Source organism: Phacochoerus africanus, chromosome 5, assembly GCF_016906955.1.
Source record: "Phacochoerus africanus isolate WHEZ1 chromosome 5, ROS_Pafr_v1, whole genome shotgun sequence".
Classification (NCBI taxonomy): domain Eukaryota; kingdom Metazoa; phylum Chordata; class Mammalia; order Artiodactyla; family Suidae; genus Phacochoerus; species Phacochoerus africanus.
In genome coordinates this window covers 111876736-111893227 of record NC_062548.1, presented here as the reverse complement: position 1 = coordinate 111893227, position 16492 = coordinate 111876736, and the positions used below count along the sequence as shown (strand labels likewise).

General features: G+C 37.9%; 1 protein-coding gene across 2 annotated transcripts in view; it reads left to right on the top strand.

The window, feature by feature from the left end:
* Nucleotides 1-16492, top strand: part of SLC30A6 (solute carrier family 30 member 6) — a 39111-nt gene extending 22619 nt beyond the window's left edge. For both annotated transcript variants that reach the window (XM_047782330.1, XM_047782329.1), the window contains exons 11-14: nucleotides 2151-2253; nucleotides 3811-3858; nucleotides 5134-5202; nucleotides 13024-16492. In XM_047782330.1, the coding sequence (XP_047638286.1) occupies nucleotides 2151-2253; nucleotides 3811-3858; nucleotides 5134-5202; nucleotides 13024-13524 (721 nt within the window). In that variant the 3' untranslated portion in view covers nucleotides 13525-16492. The remainder of the gene's footprint in view (nucleotides 1-2150; nucleotides 2254-3810; nucleotides 3859-5133; nucleotides 5203-13023) is intronic.

Below are 16492 nucleotides of genomic sequence, written 5' to 3'. Positions count from 1 at the left end.
TCATTATCATCATTTTCTTGGTCAAATTAGAATGGTCCTCTGATGTTATATTTATTTTTACTCATCTTTAGTTATATGATATTTTGATACTAATGTCATCATTAAAAGTTGCAGATCTGTAGGGGAGGGATGGATTGGGACTTTGGGATTTTCAGATGCAAACTATTACATATAGAGTGTAGAAAAACAGGGTTCACGGTCCTACTGTATATAGCACAGGGAACTGTATTTGATATCCTATAGGAAACCATAATGGAAAAGAATATAAATATATATACATATATATATATAACTGAATCACTTTGTTGTACAGCAGAAATTAACATAACATTACAAATCATCTATACTTATGTTTTTTTAAAAAGTTGCAAGTCTGGACATAATATGAATATGAAGCCTCCAGCAACCTTGCTAGCCATTCATTTATCTATGCTTAACTGTTTACAGTTTCATTGATGCATCACAGTTTTCATGCCCTTACACATCATGCTTTCACTGTCTACAGTATCTTGCTTCCATCATCTTGCTTAGCCTTTTTTTTTTTTGTCATTTTAGGGCCGCACCCACGGGATATGGAGGTTCCCAGGCTAGGGGTCGAATTGGAGCTGTAGGCCGCTGGCTTATGCCACAGCTGCAGCGATGCAAGATCCAAGCTGTGTCTGCTACCTACACCACAGCTCACGGCAATGCTGGATCCTTAATCCACTGAGCAAGGCCACGGATCAAACCTGAAGCCTCATGAATGCTAGTCGAGTTCATCAACTGCCAAGCTATGACGGGAATGCCCATCTTGCTTATCTTTTAAGGCTCAGCTCAAGTGTTACCTCTTTTTATATTTAGCCTTTCTGGATTGTCCCCACCCCAGTAGACTTGCCACACACATCTTTGTGCATGGCACTCTTAGGCCTTCTCTTTTGTACCCAAAGCCCTTTATTACGTATTTCTTTTGTGTGTGTGTGTTTTTCCCTTTTCTAGGGCCGCTCCCGCTGCATAAGGAGGATCCTAGGATAGGGGTCTAATCGGAGCTGTAGCCACTGGCCTACTCCAGAGCCATAGCCACTCGAGATCCGAGCCACGTCTGCGACCTACACCACAGCTCACGACAGCGCCAGATCCTTAACCCACTGAGCGAGGCCAGGGACCAAGCCCATAACCTCATCGTTCCTGGTCGGATTCGTTAACCACTGCACCATGACGGGAACTCCTTTGTTATGTATTTCATGTGTGTATTTCCTGCTATTTTAAAGGCAGGGACTGTGTCTTATATTTCTATTCCCACCATGAGGGAAAAAGTGAAAAAAAAAAAAAGCAGTGCGTGATTAGCTTGTAACCTTTGGCATTTTGGTCTGTCTTATCAATAGAACAGTGAACAACTACTGATGAGATATTGCACTTTAGTACCGTGTTGCTGTAACAAATTCCTGGAGCATCTCACCTTGTGAAATTCCAGGGGAATTTAAAAAAATTTTAATAGTAATTATTGCAAAATTATTATTTACAGCAAAATTGATATAATCACTGATCAAGTGCGTTATTCTTTCTGTATCAAAAGTGACTCGTTAAATGTTTTCAGTTGTTGCAGCAAATAAATATATATGAAAATCTTTTTTTTTTTTTGTCTTTTTAGGGCCATGCCCCCAGCATGTGGAGGTTCCCAGGCTAGGGGTCAAATCAGAGTTGCAGCTGCTAGCCTACAACACAGCCACAGCAATGCTGGATCCGAGCTGCATCTGTGACCTACACCACAGCTCATGGCAACACCGGATCCATAACCCACTGAGTGGGGCCAGGGATCGAACCCGAGTCCTCATGGATACTAGTCAGGTTCATTAACTGCTGAGCCACAATGGGAACGCCTATGAAATCTTTATAATTGACCAGTAGATTGAAAATACATTTTGGAAAAATGCTCATGTTTTTTCATCATCATCTCTCTTCACTTTAATTAGTATTATTAGTTATTTTTCTCTAAACTTTGGTGAGAGAGGATGCAGAAAACTTTGTCTTCCTTTGAGATGCTCCTATTGCCAGTGGTGGCCCACTGTAATAAAATAGTCCTTTTGCTTTAGAAAATTAACATTTGGTAGATCAAATTGTAAGAAGCCCAGTGAAGTGTACATTTAAGGTTGAGAATTGTTTTTTCTTTTTAGTAATTATTTTGCTGTAGACACTGCCTCAGCCATAGCCATCGCTCTGATGACATTTGGCACCATGTATCCTATGAGCGTGTACAGTGGGAAAGTATTACTCCAGGTAAGTGTCTTCTGTCAATATGCATGCTTAAAATCAGCTGCGTTCTTTTACCAGATTGTAAAACTATTTGTTCTTCTACCAGATTGTGAAATTTTTAGCTACTAATAGAAATGATAGATTTTTAGCCCTGATAGAAATGAAGCCAAGCAGTAAATCTCTGAAATTTGTATAACAAGAACCAAATGAAATTAAATTGGTGATCAAGGAGTTCCTGTCGTGGCGCAATGGAAACAATCCGACTAGGAACCATGAGGTTGCGGGTTTGATCCCTGGCCTCGCTCAGTGGGTTAAGGATCCGGCGTTGCCATGAGCTGTGGTGTAGGTCATAGATGTGGCTCCTGTCTGGTGTTGATATGGCTCTGGCGCAGGCTGGCGGCAGCAGCTCCACTTAGACCCCTAGCATGGCAACCTCCATTTGCCACGGATTCGGCCCTAAAAAGAAAAAAGACAAAAAAAAAAATTAGTGATCAAAATAGGCACAAATCTTCATGTATTTACAAGACAAAACCATAAATGAAAAAATTTTGCCTCTAAAATTTTGTTTCAAGTAAAAGCAATATTACTTAAAAATTTTTAAAAAATATTTTCCCCAATAAATGTGTTTTGGTTATTACATAATATCTAGTTATGATTCTTTTATTATTTCCTATCCTTGAATTAGTGAGACATTTAAATTTCAAACAAAATTAAAAATGACGAATTACTGCTTACTGCAAACAATAGGAACATATATAGATTAAGCACCTGCATAGAAAAGTAGTTTCCCAGGACTAGATTTATATATAAGCACTGCTTTTTCTCTTTCTCTCATGCCTTTCTAAAACTTAGAGGTTGTACCTCCCTCTCCAGAAGCAGTAATAACAATAAGATAATAGTTGTGTAGTACTATGCCTTACACAAAGTTTTACTTAAAAGATTTTTTAATTGGTCGGTTCTTTTTTTTTTCCTCTTGGCTGCACCCACGGCATTTTTGGGTTCCTGGACCAGGGATAAACCCAAGCCATAGCAGGACAAGGCTGAATCCTTAACCTTTAGGCCACCAGGGAATTCTTGTTGGTTGGTTCTTTAAGGCTTATTTGGTTCTAGAGGTAACAGCTTCTTTGTGAGATAATAAATAAACATGGGAGTGGTTATTGTGGCTCAGCAGTTACAAATCGACTCATGTCCATGAGGTCGTGGCTTCGTGGGATCCCTGGCCTTGCACAGTGTTGCTCCAGCATTGCCATAGCTGTGGTGTAGGTCCCAGATGATGTGGCTTGGATCTGGCATTGCTGGTGTAGGCTGGCAGCTACATCTCTGATTCAACCCGTAGCCTGGGAACTTGTATGTAATAAGGGTGCAGCCCTGAAAAAAAAAGACAGAAAAAAAGAAATAAACATGGGCTGATCCCTGATGTTGCTCTACTAAGTGGGTCAGTTGAAATCTCTCATCCCTAAATCATGATAGGGCACATGTCAAACAAAGCAAAGACTGGTTCAGAACACAGTTTTTTTAGTATCAGGATTACTGGTGCAAAATTTTATCTTCCTAGATTCATACTTTATTTTTTTTCCCCAGACCACACCACCTCACGTTATTGGTCAGTTGGACAAACTTATCAGAGAGGTAAGATGGAATAGTAAATAAAATCATTTTAATTTATAATTAGAGAATGCAAAGAGTGGGTAGAAGTAATTTCAACCCTTCCTAGAGTTTTATTTTAGGGACGTTTGTGTTCTTTATAATGATACAGTAGGAGACATAGTGACAAAGAAATAGAAAAATTTCATGAATTGCTCAGTTTGGAAGCCAGATTCACTTGAAATAAATGTGGAAGGTGATGGTGTAAAAACCACACTATTTGTTGTGTAAATGCTGTGATTTTTGTGCTTCTATATTCAAACCTTGGATTTTTAGTAAGTCAGAGGCCGCTTTTACATAGTGATTCCTTCACCACTTTAACATCTTGATCTGTGGGTTTAGATTTTGTATTGTTATAAAATTCCATCTGTTAACTAATGAAGGAATAAGATAAGTTATTTGGATGTTGAAAATAGTTTAAACTATTAGTTGTCATTATCACAAGTCTACTTTGGTCATTGTAGCTGGCCACTTGTCTCAGCCATTGGAGCCTGTGCTACTGCACCAATAGGCTACACGCTACATATCTGGCCTTAGAATTTGCATTTGGCCCACATCCTTATAATATCCTGTGTTGTACAGAAATTTGTCAAAAAGGAATCCAGAGAGGGCGTTCCCCTGGTGGCTCAGTGGAAACGAACCTGACTAGTATACATAAAGATGCAGGTTCAATCCCAAGCCTTGCTCAGTGGGTTAAGGATCCAGCATTGCCATGAGCTGTGATATATGCTGCAGACAAGGCTTGGATATGGTGTTACTGTGGCTGTGGTGTAGGCCGGTAGCTACAGCTCTGTTTCAGCCCCTAGCCTGAGAACTTCCATATGCCACACCTTCGGGTATAAAAACCAAAAAAAAGGGCGGGTGGAGGGGTGAAATCCAGAGAAAGAAAGAAATGATTGAGAAGACCAAAAATAATAATAATAATAATAATCTGATACTACAAATGCTGGATATAAATGTATGCCATACCAATAAAATGAAAAGAACCATACACTGTTGAAAAAGGTGGGGTTGGGGGATGTAAAGACCTGATTCCAGAAGGATTAGTGCAGACAAGAAACTGGAAAAAAAGGCCCTGGCTCAGTACCAAATAAGCAGAAATAGTATCTTGAGCGAATGGTCTGGAACTTCCCTTGGCTAATGTGCGTCTTCATACAGGGCTTGGCCATGTCATTTCTAGGCTTAGAGCAGATCTGTAATATGACTGATTTGTGTTGGATATGTCAAATACAGACAGCCCTATTTTCTGTTTTTGATTAGGTATCAACTTTGGATGGAGTTTTGGAAGTCCGAAATGAGCATTTTTGGACCCTAGGTTTTGGCTCATTGGTATGTTTTCTATATATTAACTTTAGTTTTAATTTAAAACATAGTTTGTAATTTTTAAAACTGAAAAAATATTTCTATAAAATTTTTATAGATTGATTCCCATTTCTGTTCAATAAAGTTAAAAATATAGATGGATTCAGTAAACTAATTGAGATTAATTAAGGAATGCTTTTCTTTAAGTATGTATTTCCTTTCAAACTAAGTGATCTTCATCCTGGGCTGTCCAAAAAGGACAAATCCATAGTCCTACATTCTTAAATATGAAAATGTTGTAAAAGTAGAAAGTGCAATTACTATCTTTTTTTTATTACAGTTCTCATTTTGAAGATTTTTGCTGAATATGGTAAAGAGATATAATAGCTTGCTTTAGCATAAAATTCCATGCTGTCTTAACCAGTTTTGGCCTCATTACCAAAGAGACTTTGTTATGGCATGGTTTCATTGCTACATTAGGAATGATGAGAACAATTTAGGAAAGTACCCCCCCCCAAAAAAAAAAATTAAACCGCCGTGATCCTATCATCTAGAGAAAACTGCCATTGATGTTTTGGTATTAATACTTACACATTTAGTCTCTTTAGAGAATGAGGTCAGGCTGTTTTATAATTTGCTCTTTTCACTTAATGTATCATGAACAGTGCTCCATGTTACCAAATTTAATTCTTATACAATATCATTTTTGAAAAGACAAATAGGATTTACCTTGTAACATAACACAGATTTCACAGGTTGGCTCATTAGGGTTGGTCCAATGGCTCAGTGATAGCACCACTCTTCAGTCTTTAGTTTTCAGGCTTGTGTTCTTACAGTGGGAAAATAGCTACTTCATCACCCCTTCCCCTTCTTTTCCCCTCTCTAGTCATTTTGGATATCTAAAACTCATTCTCTAGTGAATTCTTCAGGAAGGGCCCTTGGGAGCAGTATTCCCTAAACTCCTGAATGTTGAAAAAAGTTGGGAACATTATACCTGAAAATCATTTTGACTGGATATAAAATCTTTGAGGACATATTTTATTTCCTTGAGTTTCTTAAATGTATTACTCCATTTACCTCTGGCATAAAGCATCACTATGGTGAAGCCTTATAACACATAGCCTGATTTTTTTTTCTTTACATGTGACTTGATCTTTTTGCCTCTGTGCCCAAATTATTATTATTTTTAAGTCCACTAATTTACTAGAATATGTCTTGGTGTTGATCATTCTGGGTCAGTTATTCCAGCTATATAGTATACCCTTTCAGTAATGGGTTATTTCAAAAACAATTCTTTAAAACTTTCAGGAAAATTTTCTTTAACATTCTTAGTATTTATTCTCTTGCTTTCATTTTCTTGTTTGGGAATTCCTATTCTAGGCATGTCAGATCTTTGCCTTTCTTTCATATTTGTTACTTTCAGTTCCTTATTATCTCACTTTCCTTTTGATTTTTAAAAATTTCCCTCCTTTTAACTTGTATTTCTCTTACAGTATACTTATGTTTGCTTTTGTATCCCTTTTAATCTACATTTATGAATTGATTTTTGTGTATTTCCAATTGCCACCTCATTTCTGAGGTTTCTCCTTTTGATTTATATGGTTCTTATTTCATGTCTTTTAGCTTGATTTGAAAAAGTAGGCAATGGAGTTCTCGTCATGGCTCAGTGGTTAACGAATCTGACTAGGAACCATGAGGTTGTGGGTTCGATCCCTGGCCTTACTCAGTGGGTTAAGGATCCAGCGTTGCCGTGAGCTGTGGTGTAGGTGGCAGACGAGGCTCGGATCCCGGGTTCCTGTGATTCTGGTGTAGGCTGGCGGCTACAGCTCCGATTAGACCCTTAGCCTGGGAACCTCCATATGCCGCGGGAGCAACCTTAGAAATGGCAAAAAGACAAAAAAAAAAGAAAAAGAAAAAGTAGGTAATAGTTCTCATCACTTTTTTTGTGGGAAAATCCTTTTTATCCTTTTTTTTTTTTTTGTCTTTTTAGGGCCGCACCCGCGGCATATGGAGGTTCCCAGGATAGGGGTCGAATTGGAGCTGTAGCTGCTGGCCTACACCATAGGCACAGCAACTCAGGATCCAAGCCATGTCTTTGACCTACACCCCAGCTCATGGCAACGCCAGATCCTTAACCCACTGAGTAAGGTCAGGGATCGAACCCAAGCCAGATGCCCTATTGCATCCTTCTCCATAGATGCTGAGACCTTGTAGGTCTTATGGTTTATATTTGGTTTTTCTTAGGAGGATTTTGTTATGTAATTATTTGTAGATGTTGTCCATAGGTTTTTGAATTTGCTGTCTTAGTTTCTGTTTTTATGGGGATATTTGGGGCATTTTAAAAAAGTGCCATCACTCCTGCTATCTTTCAAGAATCCCAATGTAATTCATAATGACTGTAGAGTTTTATGAATTAAAAACTCAGTGTATGAATATGCCATAATTAATTTAATTAGTCCCCAAATGGATAAGTTTTTTTCCATTTTTCCCACATAAACAGGGCAGGGATGAACATTTTTGTGGAATGATTTTTACATATGTCCATGATTAGTCCTTAAGATTATTTTTTTAGATTAAAATATACTCAGTTTACAATGTTGTGCCAATTTCTGCTGTATAGTAAAGTGACTTAGTCGTACATATATGTACACTTTTCCATCATGGTCTATCCCAGGAGGTTGGGTATAGTTCCCTGTGCTATACCTCAAAATTGCTTATCCATTCTAAAGTAATAGTTTATGTCTACTAACTCCAAACTCCCAGTCCATCCCACTTCTTCCCCTCTCCCCCTTGGCAACCACAAGTCAGTTTTCTATGTCTGTGAGTCTGTTTCTGTTTTGTGGGTAGGTTCATTTGTGCCATATTTTAGGTTCCACATGTAAGCAATATCATACAGCATTTGTGTGTCTCTTTATGACTTACTTTATCCAGTATGACAGTCTCTAGTGGCATCCACGTTGCTATGAATGGCATTATTTGATTCTTTTTTATGGCTGAGTAGTGTTCCATTGTATATATGTACCACATCTCCTTAATCCATTCATCTGTGGCTAGGCATTTAGGTTGTTTCCATGTCTTGGCTATTGTGGATAGTGCTACTGTGAACGTAGGGATTCATGTATCATTTTGAATTATAGTCTGGTTATATGCCCAAAAATGGGATTGCTGGATCATATAGTAATTCTATTTTTAGTTTTCTGAGGAACCTCCATACTGTTTTATATAGTGGTTGTACCTGTTTACATAATCACCAACAGTGTAGTAGGGTTCCCTTTTCTCTATACCCTTTCCAGTATTTATTATTTGTAGACATTTTAATGATGACCATTCTCACTGTTGTGGGGTGGTACCTCATTGTAGTTTTGATTTATGTCTCTCTAATAATTAGTAATGTTGAGCATCTTTTCATGTGCCTACTGGCCATCTGTATGTCTTCTTTGGAGAACTGTCTATTTAGTTCTTCTTCCCATTTTTCAATCTTAAGATTAATTTTTAGAGTTGGGTTTTGTTAGTCAAAGGATATTAACATTTATTTATGGCAGATTGCCAAGTCACTTCCAGAAATTATTTAACCAATTTATAGTCCCCCAATAATGTAGTTCACTGTTTTTTCTTTCTTTTTTGGCCGCCTTGTGGCATATGGAGTTATTGGGCCAGGGATCAGATCCGAGCTGCAGTTGCAGCCTGTACTGCAACTATGGCAACAGTGGATCCTTTAACCCACTGCCTGGCCAGGTATCAAACCCTTGCCTCTGCAGTGACCCGAGCCACTGTAATTGGATTCTTAACCCATTGTGCCACAGTGGGAACTCCTCTCTGCCCATTTTTAATTTTTTTTTCTTTTAGTGGTTTCAAGTGTTAAATTTAAGTCTTTAAGTTTTGTATATAGTATGAGAAAATATTCTAGTTTCATTCTTTTGCTTATAGCTGTTGTGTTTACCCAAAATCACTTATTGAAGCGACCATCTTTTCCCCATTGTATTTTCTTGCCTCCTTTGTTTTAGGTTAATTGACCGTGTCTGTGTGTGTGTGTGTGTGTGTGTGTGTGAGTGTGTGTGTGTGTTTATTTCTGAGCTCTCTATTCTGTTCCATTAATCTATTTGTCTTTTTTTTGTGCCAGTACCATACTGTTATGATTACTGTAGCTTTTATAGTACAGTTTGAGGTCAGGGAGTGTAATACCTTTGTTCCTCCTTTTCAAGGTTGCTTTGGCTATCTGGGGTCTTTTGTGGTTCCACACAGATTTTAGGACTATTTGTTCTAGTTCTGTGAAATATGCCATGGGTATTTTGATAGATTTGCATTGAATCTATAGATTGCTCTGGGTAGTTTGGACATTTTTTCCCCCTCTTTTTACATCCATACCTGCAGGATATAGAAGTTCCCAGGCTAGGGATCAAATTGGAGCTACTACAGAGTCCTGTGCCACAGCCACAGCAACACCGGATGTGAGCTGTACCTGTGATCTGTGCTATAGCTTGCAGCAACACGGGATCCTTAACTTACTGACAGGCCAGGGATCAAGCCCTCATCCTCACAGAGACTTTCAGGTCTTTAATGCACAGAACCACACTGGGAACTCCCTGGACATTTTAGCAATATTAATTCATCCAATCCATGATTTGGTATCATCCTTAGTTTCTTTCATCAGTGTCTTATAGTTTTAGAGTACAGGTCTTTAACCTCCTTGTTTAAATTTATTACTAGGTATTTTATTCTTTTTGATTCAATTATAATTGAGATTTTCTTGATTTTTCTCTTTTTTTATTTTTGTCTTTTTTGCCTTTTCTAGGGCCACTCCCATGGCATATGGAGGTTCCCAGGCTAGAGGTCTAATCGGAACTATGGCTGCCAGCCTGTGCCAGAGCCACAGCAATGTGGGATCTGAGCCACATCTGTAACCTACACCACAGCTCATGGCAACGCCAGATCCTTAACCCACTGAGCAAGGCCAGGGATTGAACCCTCAACCTCATGGTTCCTAGTCGGATTTGTTAACCACTGAGCCAGATGGGAACTCCTGATTTTTCTTTTTGATAGTTCATTATTAGTATGTGTAAATGCAACGTATTTCTGTATATTGGTTTTGTATCCTGCAAATTTATTGAATTCATTTATTTTAAAAGTTTTATTATTGGAGTCTTTAGAGTTTCCTAAATGTAGTATCATTTCATCTGCAAATAGCAATAACTTTGCTTTCTTCTCTTCTAATTTGGATGCCTATTATTTCTTAGTCTTGTCTGATTGCTGTGGCTAGAGCTTCCAATACTATGTTAAATAGAAGTGACAAGAGTGGGTATCGTTGCCTTGATCCTGATCTTAGAGGAAAAGGTTTCAGCTTTTCTTCATTGAGTATGATGTTAGCTGTATGTTTAGCATAAATAGCCTTCATTATTTTGATATATGTTCACTCCATACCAACTTTGTTGATTGTTTGTATCATGAATGGATGTTGACTTTTGTCAAATGCCTCCTTTTCTGTATCGAGGTGAGCATGTGATATCATTCTTGATGTTTTTCTCCCTGTGTGTTTTAATCAAAATAGGGTCTCTCCCCCTGCCCCCCAAAAAACACACATGCCTGTGGCATGCCAAAGTTCTTGGGCCAGGGATCGAATCTGAGCCACAGCAGCAACCCAAGCCACAACAGTGACAATACTGGATCCTTTACCCACTGCACCACAGGAGAACTCCACATCATTGTTGTATCTGCCATTTTATTATCTATTTTAAATACAAAATATATGATGAACACCTTTTCAAGTTAATAAACATACTTATAACCATTGCCTGGTACTCTTTAGCCTCATAGTAACCTAGGCTAGGAACTTTAAGATCATCTTTGATGAGTTCATCTCCTTCATTCATTGTATCCAGTTAAGGATCAAGGTCTCCCACTTCTAACCCAAGAAATATCATGGATATATCCTTCCCTCTCTGATTCCACTATATCTGTCCTATATCAGCCCTCTTCTAACCTAGATTATTGTAGTCATTTCTTACCTAATTGGCAATTATTCATATCTGTCACTTTTTTTTTTTGTCTTTTTGGCATTTCTAGGGCCACACCCACAGTATATGGAGGTTCCCAGGCTAGGGGTCCAATTGGAGCTGCAGCTGTGGGCCTCCGCCACAGCCATAGCAACATGGGATCTGAGCTGTATCTGCGACCTACACCATAGCTCATGGCAATGCCGGATCCTTAACCCATGAGCAAGGCCAGGGATCGAACCCTCAACCCCACAGTTCTTAGTTGGATTCGCTAACCGCTGAGCCACAACAGGAACACCAACTTTTTTTAAACTTTTTTTTTGTCTTTTTGTCTTTTTAGGGCAGCACCTGCAGCATATGGAGGTTCCCAGGCTAGGGGCCCAATCGGAACTATAGCTGCTGGCCTATGCCAGAGTCACAGCAGCTCGGGATCCAAGCCTCCTCTGTAACCTGCACCACAGCTCATGGCAACACCGGATCCTTAACCCACTGAGTGAGGCCAGGATAGAACCCAAAGCCTCATGGTTCCTTGTCGAATTCATTTCTGCTGCACCATGATGGGAACTCCACATCTGTAACTTTTCTGAACTCTATTTTACTTATGTTTGATTGCTGTAGCTAAAACTCCTTATTTATGATTTTTAGATCCCTCTGCTCTCTTTTTTCTTTGACCTCTCCTTTCTTTCTTCTTTCTGTTTTCCATTCTTTATATCCTTATTTCCTCTTTGTTTTCTCTCTTTCATTCTTTTTCTGGCCCCTGAAAATTCTGTACTTCTTTTTATATAGTAATATTACTTACTCTGTCCAAACATGCTGTGGATTTTAATGGCTGTTCCCTCAGCTTAGACTGCCTGTCTCTACCTTTTGAAATTTCATTTAACCACCAACCCTAGATCATATGCCATCTTCTTTTGAAGTCTTCATCAGTTGGAATTAACACCTGCTTTCTCTGCCCTTTCAGTTCATTTTCCTTGTACTTCATTTGTATTCTGCCTTGGGTTATAATGTGCCTGCCTTCCTCCTACATGGATTTCCCTTCTTTTTATATATATATATATTTTAATTTTATTTATTTTTATTTTAGGGCCGCACCCACGGAAGTTCCCAGGCTAGGGGTCCAATTGGAGCTACAGCTGCCAGCCTACACCACAGCCACAGCAATGTGTACTCTGAGCCTCATCTGTGACCTACACCACAGCTCACAACCACACCAGATCCTTAACCCATTGAACAAGGCCAGGGATGGAATCTACATCCTCATGGATATTAGTCGGGTTCCTTACCGCTGAGCCACAACGGGAATTCCATATATATATTTGTTTGTTTGTTTGTTTGCTTGTTTGTTTTTTGGTTTTTTTTAAAGTCACATTTTGGAGTTCCCGTCATGGTGTGGTAGAAACGAATCTGACTAGGAACCATGAGGTTGCAGGTTTGATCCCTGGCCTCGCTCAGTGGGTTAAGGATTTGGTGTTGCCGTGAACTGTGGTGTAGGTCGCAGACGCGGCTCAGATCCGGTGTTGCTGTGGCTCTGGCGTAGGCTGGCAGCAACAGCTCCGATTCAACCCCTAGCCTGGGAACCTCCATATGCCAGAGGTGCATACCTAAAAAGGCAAAAGACACACACATACACACAAAAAAAGTCACATTTTATTTAAAGAGTTATATTTTATTAACACTTTACAGTGATAATCACTATTAAGTGGTCTTTAAGGAGTATCAAGACATTAAATTTTCTCTTGTTTTAAAGAAAATACCAAGTACTTTTATAACCAAATCATAAATAAAATACTCATTTCTAATGGAATTTTCAGTATTATAATTCTAAGCAATTTCTTTCTTATGATTTTGCCCCTTTTAGGCTGGATCAGTTCATGTGAGAATTCGGCGAGATGCAAATGAACAAATGGTTCTTGCTCATGTGACCAACAGGCTGTACACACTAGTATCTACTCTGACTGTTCAGATTTTCAAAGATGATTGGATCAGGCCTGCATTACTGTCTGGGCCTGTTGCAGCCAATGTTCTCAACTTTTCAGATCATCATATAATCCCAATGCCGCCTTCAAAGTGTGCTGATGATTCAAACCCTGTCACATCGACTCCAGCTAAACCTAGTAGTCCACCTCCAGAATTTTCATTTAACACCCCTGGGAAAAACGTGAGCCCAGTTATTCTTCTAAATACACAAACAAGGCCTTATGGTTTGGGTCTTAATCATGGACACACACCTTATAGCAATATGCTTAATCAAGGACTTGGAATTCCAGGAATTGGAGCAACCCAAGGATTCAGGACTGGTTTTACAAATATACCAAGCAGATATGGAACAAACAATAGAATTGGGCAACCAAGATCATAATGTACTGTAATTTAATTTATTTTTTGAAGAATATTGACTCCTTGACTTCCAGTTTCTTTATAATCCAACATTGCATCGACTGTTCAATTGTTTACTCTGAATGTTAGAGAATTATAGACTTGTTCACATTTCATGAAACCAATGAAGCTATATTTTGGTAAAATGTATTTGGGTCAGTGAGAACCTTCTAAATGTTATAGGCTTTAAATAGGCTTCCTTTAGAGAGCATGTTTTTCTAAATTTAAATTTTGCCGTCTTTGGTTTTGTAGTTGACTGCAGTGTGATATAACATTACCTTTATAAATGAGAGCCACTTGATGGAGTGGATCTGTCACATTATTAAAATATAATACTTCAGCGAAATTTATAAACTTGCTTCTTGGGTACACATTTTAGGAAAGGAAAAAAATGTCCATTCTGAAAGTAAAAGTCTTTTTTATAGATTTTCCAAACTTAATTGCTACATTTTTCTTTGAAGTCTTTCTGAATTATGTCTTTCAATGTAAAAGCAAAAATTTTTATCCGAAATTTTAGAACATATTCTACTCTTTGGCATAATTAAAAATTTTTAATTATCGGTTTTTGTTTTTCTCATTACAAAATTTCAATACACTTGCAAATGGCCCATCATTCTCCAAATGTTTTACATTGTTAAATAAATACCAAATACTTAGGTGATATGCAGTGAAGGAATCCCAGTTTTCTGTCTTACATTATGTCTGACATAATGATGGATTTATCTTTTTTGTCATCTTTTATTGAGTGACTTTAAGTTCTCATTTTATTAACAGAATATATCACATATATTACCAAAATATGTGGAATTCCATACATAATATGCAGTTTGATCTTTTTTTCAAAGTTGCATGGATATTTTGAGTTTACATTATATAATTTCACCAAAACAGTGGACCTTAGGTTACAGAATATAGTATTGTTAGATCTGCAGTAGGCAGTTTCTGACTTCATTTTGCTTTGTTGAAAATGGTGAATTGTTAATTATAATGAAGTATGAGAATCATGTAGGTTTTTTTAAAAATTATTTTCTAAATGCAAATGTTAAGGACTTTCCTACATGGCCAGTATTGCTTATAAAGAGTATAGCAGGCAGCAGTCACAAATTACCTATGAAGTTTTTGTTTTTTATTTCATTTTCTCATGAGTTTTATAATTAGGTTTTATAAGTGGATTTTGAGAATGGATTGAGCTTTTCTAGAATCTAGTACTCCTGGAGATTTTATGATATTTCTAGCCATTAGCAGCTCTCTAGAGAAGTTTTTTTTTGTTTGTTTGTTTTTTTAGAATTTGCCAGTTTCTGCCATCAATTCATCCTCTTAAATGTAAGCAACACTCTCAAATCCTATTTCTTCACAGTAGGATAATAAGCACCTAAGAAACCATCCCTGTCAAGCAAAATTGTAGGCATCCTATGATATTAAGAGACCATGTCCCAAATACCTTGCTTGATGAGGAGTTGATCATTATCTTTGACATCTGCAACCCTGTTCAGGCATTTGACCTGCTGAAGAAATAGAATTCATGCTACCTTGACTGCCAGGGAAAGTAAAACTTTGTAAAATATGATAAGGCAACCTGTTCCTTGTCCTTTGTCTTGTGTTCTTCAACGATTATTATACCTATTATTGGTCTACTATTACAGGGTGATTTTTCCTCCATTGACCTCATCTAACTGTGAATTTGGGTCATAAATGAAATCTGAAGAACTGCCAGGTACTGAGTGAGGATTAAGAGGTATGTGCTGCCACTCTGTGCTTGTCTTCTCCATCTCCAGGGAATTTTTAAAGTGCCCAGGTACTGAACACACTTCTGTGTGAGGTTAAATGCCTACTTCCTTGACCCCCATTCAGAAGTAACACCTTTTGTCCTACCAAAGGTGCTTTGATATCCACCTACACTATTTGAAAAGTTGCCTGGGGATTCTGAAAGAATTGGCTCTACTTGTTGAAATTCAGTCATGCCAACTGCTGGAGGTGACACTGTTCCAGGCATTATTATATAAAGAAGTCTTAGTTGCCAAGCCCTGGCCAGGTTTGGGATGTGAACATAAATAAGTTGGCCAGGATAGTCCTAGATGCAGTAGCCTTACCTCTAAAATCTTGCCACAGAGTTACTTGAAGCTAGACAAAGAAGCAAGTTTGAATTAAATACTTGGTCCATGATTGTGATTAAGAGCAAACTCCATGGAGTATGATTAATTCTGTTTGAGAAATTGCTGTGTATTGATAACACACTGGACTGGAAGACACGATTTGAATTCCAGTCCTGATGGTGCCACTATATAAGTAGTTTTGTAATCATAAGCAAGTCATTTAACTTATCTTTCTTATTTGTAAAGTTAGGGTGGGGAATGAAGTAGTTGATTTGTAAACTGTCGGCTCTAAAATTGTATGACTAAATTTGCAGCATATATGCCCCACTTGTGAAATAGAATATTGTACCCAGAATTTCTTTTCAGCAACTACCTCAACATACAAGCCAAGTGTGACCTACACCAACACCCGAGCCATTAATTTGAGATGCCATGAGTACAGAAGGTAAACTGAAGGCTAATACCATTTTGGTTTTTGTTTATTTTTAGAGTTGTGTAGACTTAAATCTGTTTAGATTAAACAGATTTTTCTTAGACTTCTTTCTTTGTGTGGAAGGATTATTTTTGGAGGTATCAGAGAAAAGATTAAGACAGGGTCAGAAGAATGGGGTCCATTTTTTCTTTCTTCCATAATCTCTGTAGTCACAGATGGAATTCCATACATGCATCAGCAGCTGGAGAGGACCCGAATTTCAAGCTACTCAGAAACTGCTAATTTTTTGCTTAACTAAAGAATGCTCATCTTTTTGGAACATCTAATCTTCTTATATAAGAATATACTTTTTACATTCCAAGTTGTTTAAATTAAACTGTTTGAATAAAGAACATACATGGAGTTTTCTCTCTGCTTTTAAGTAA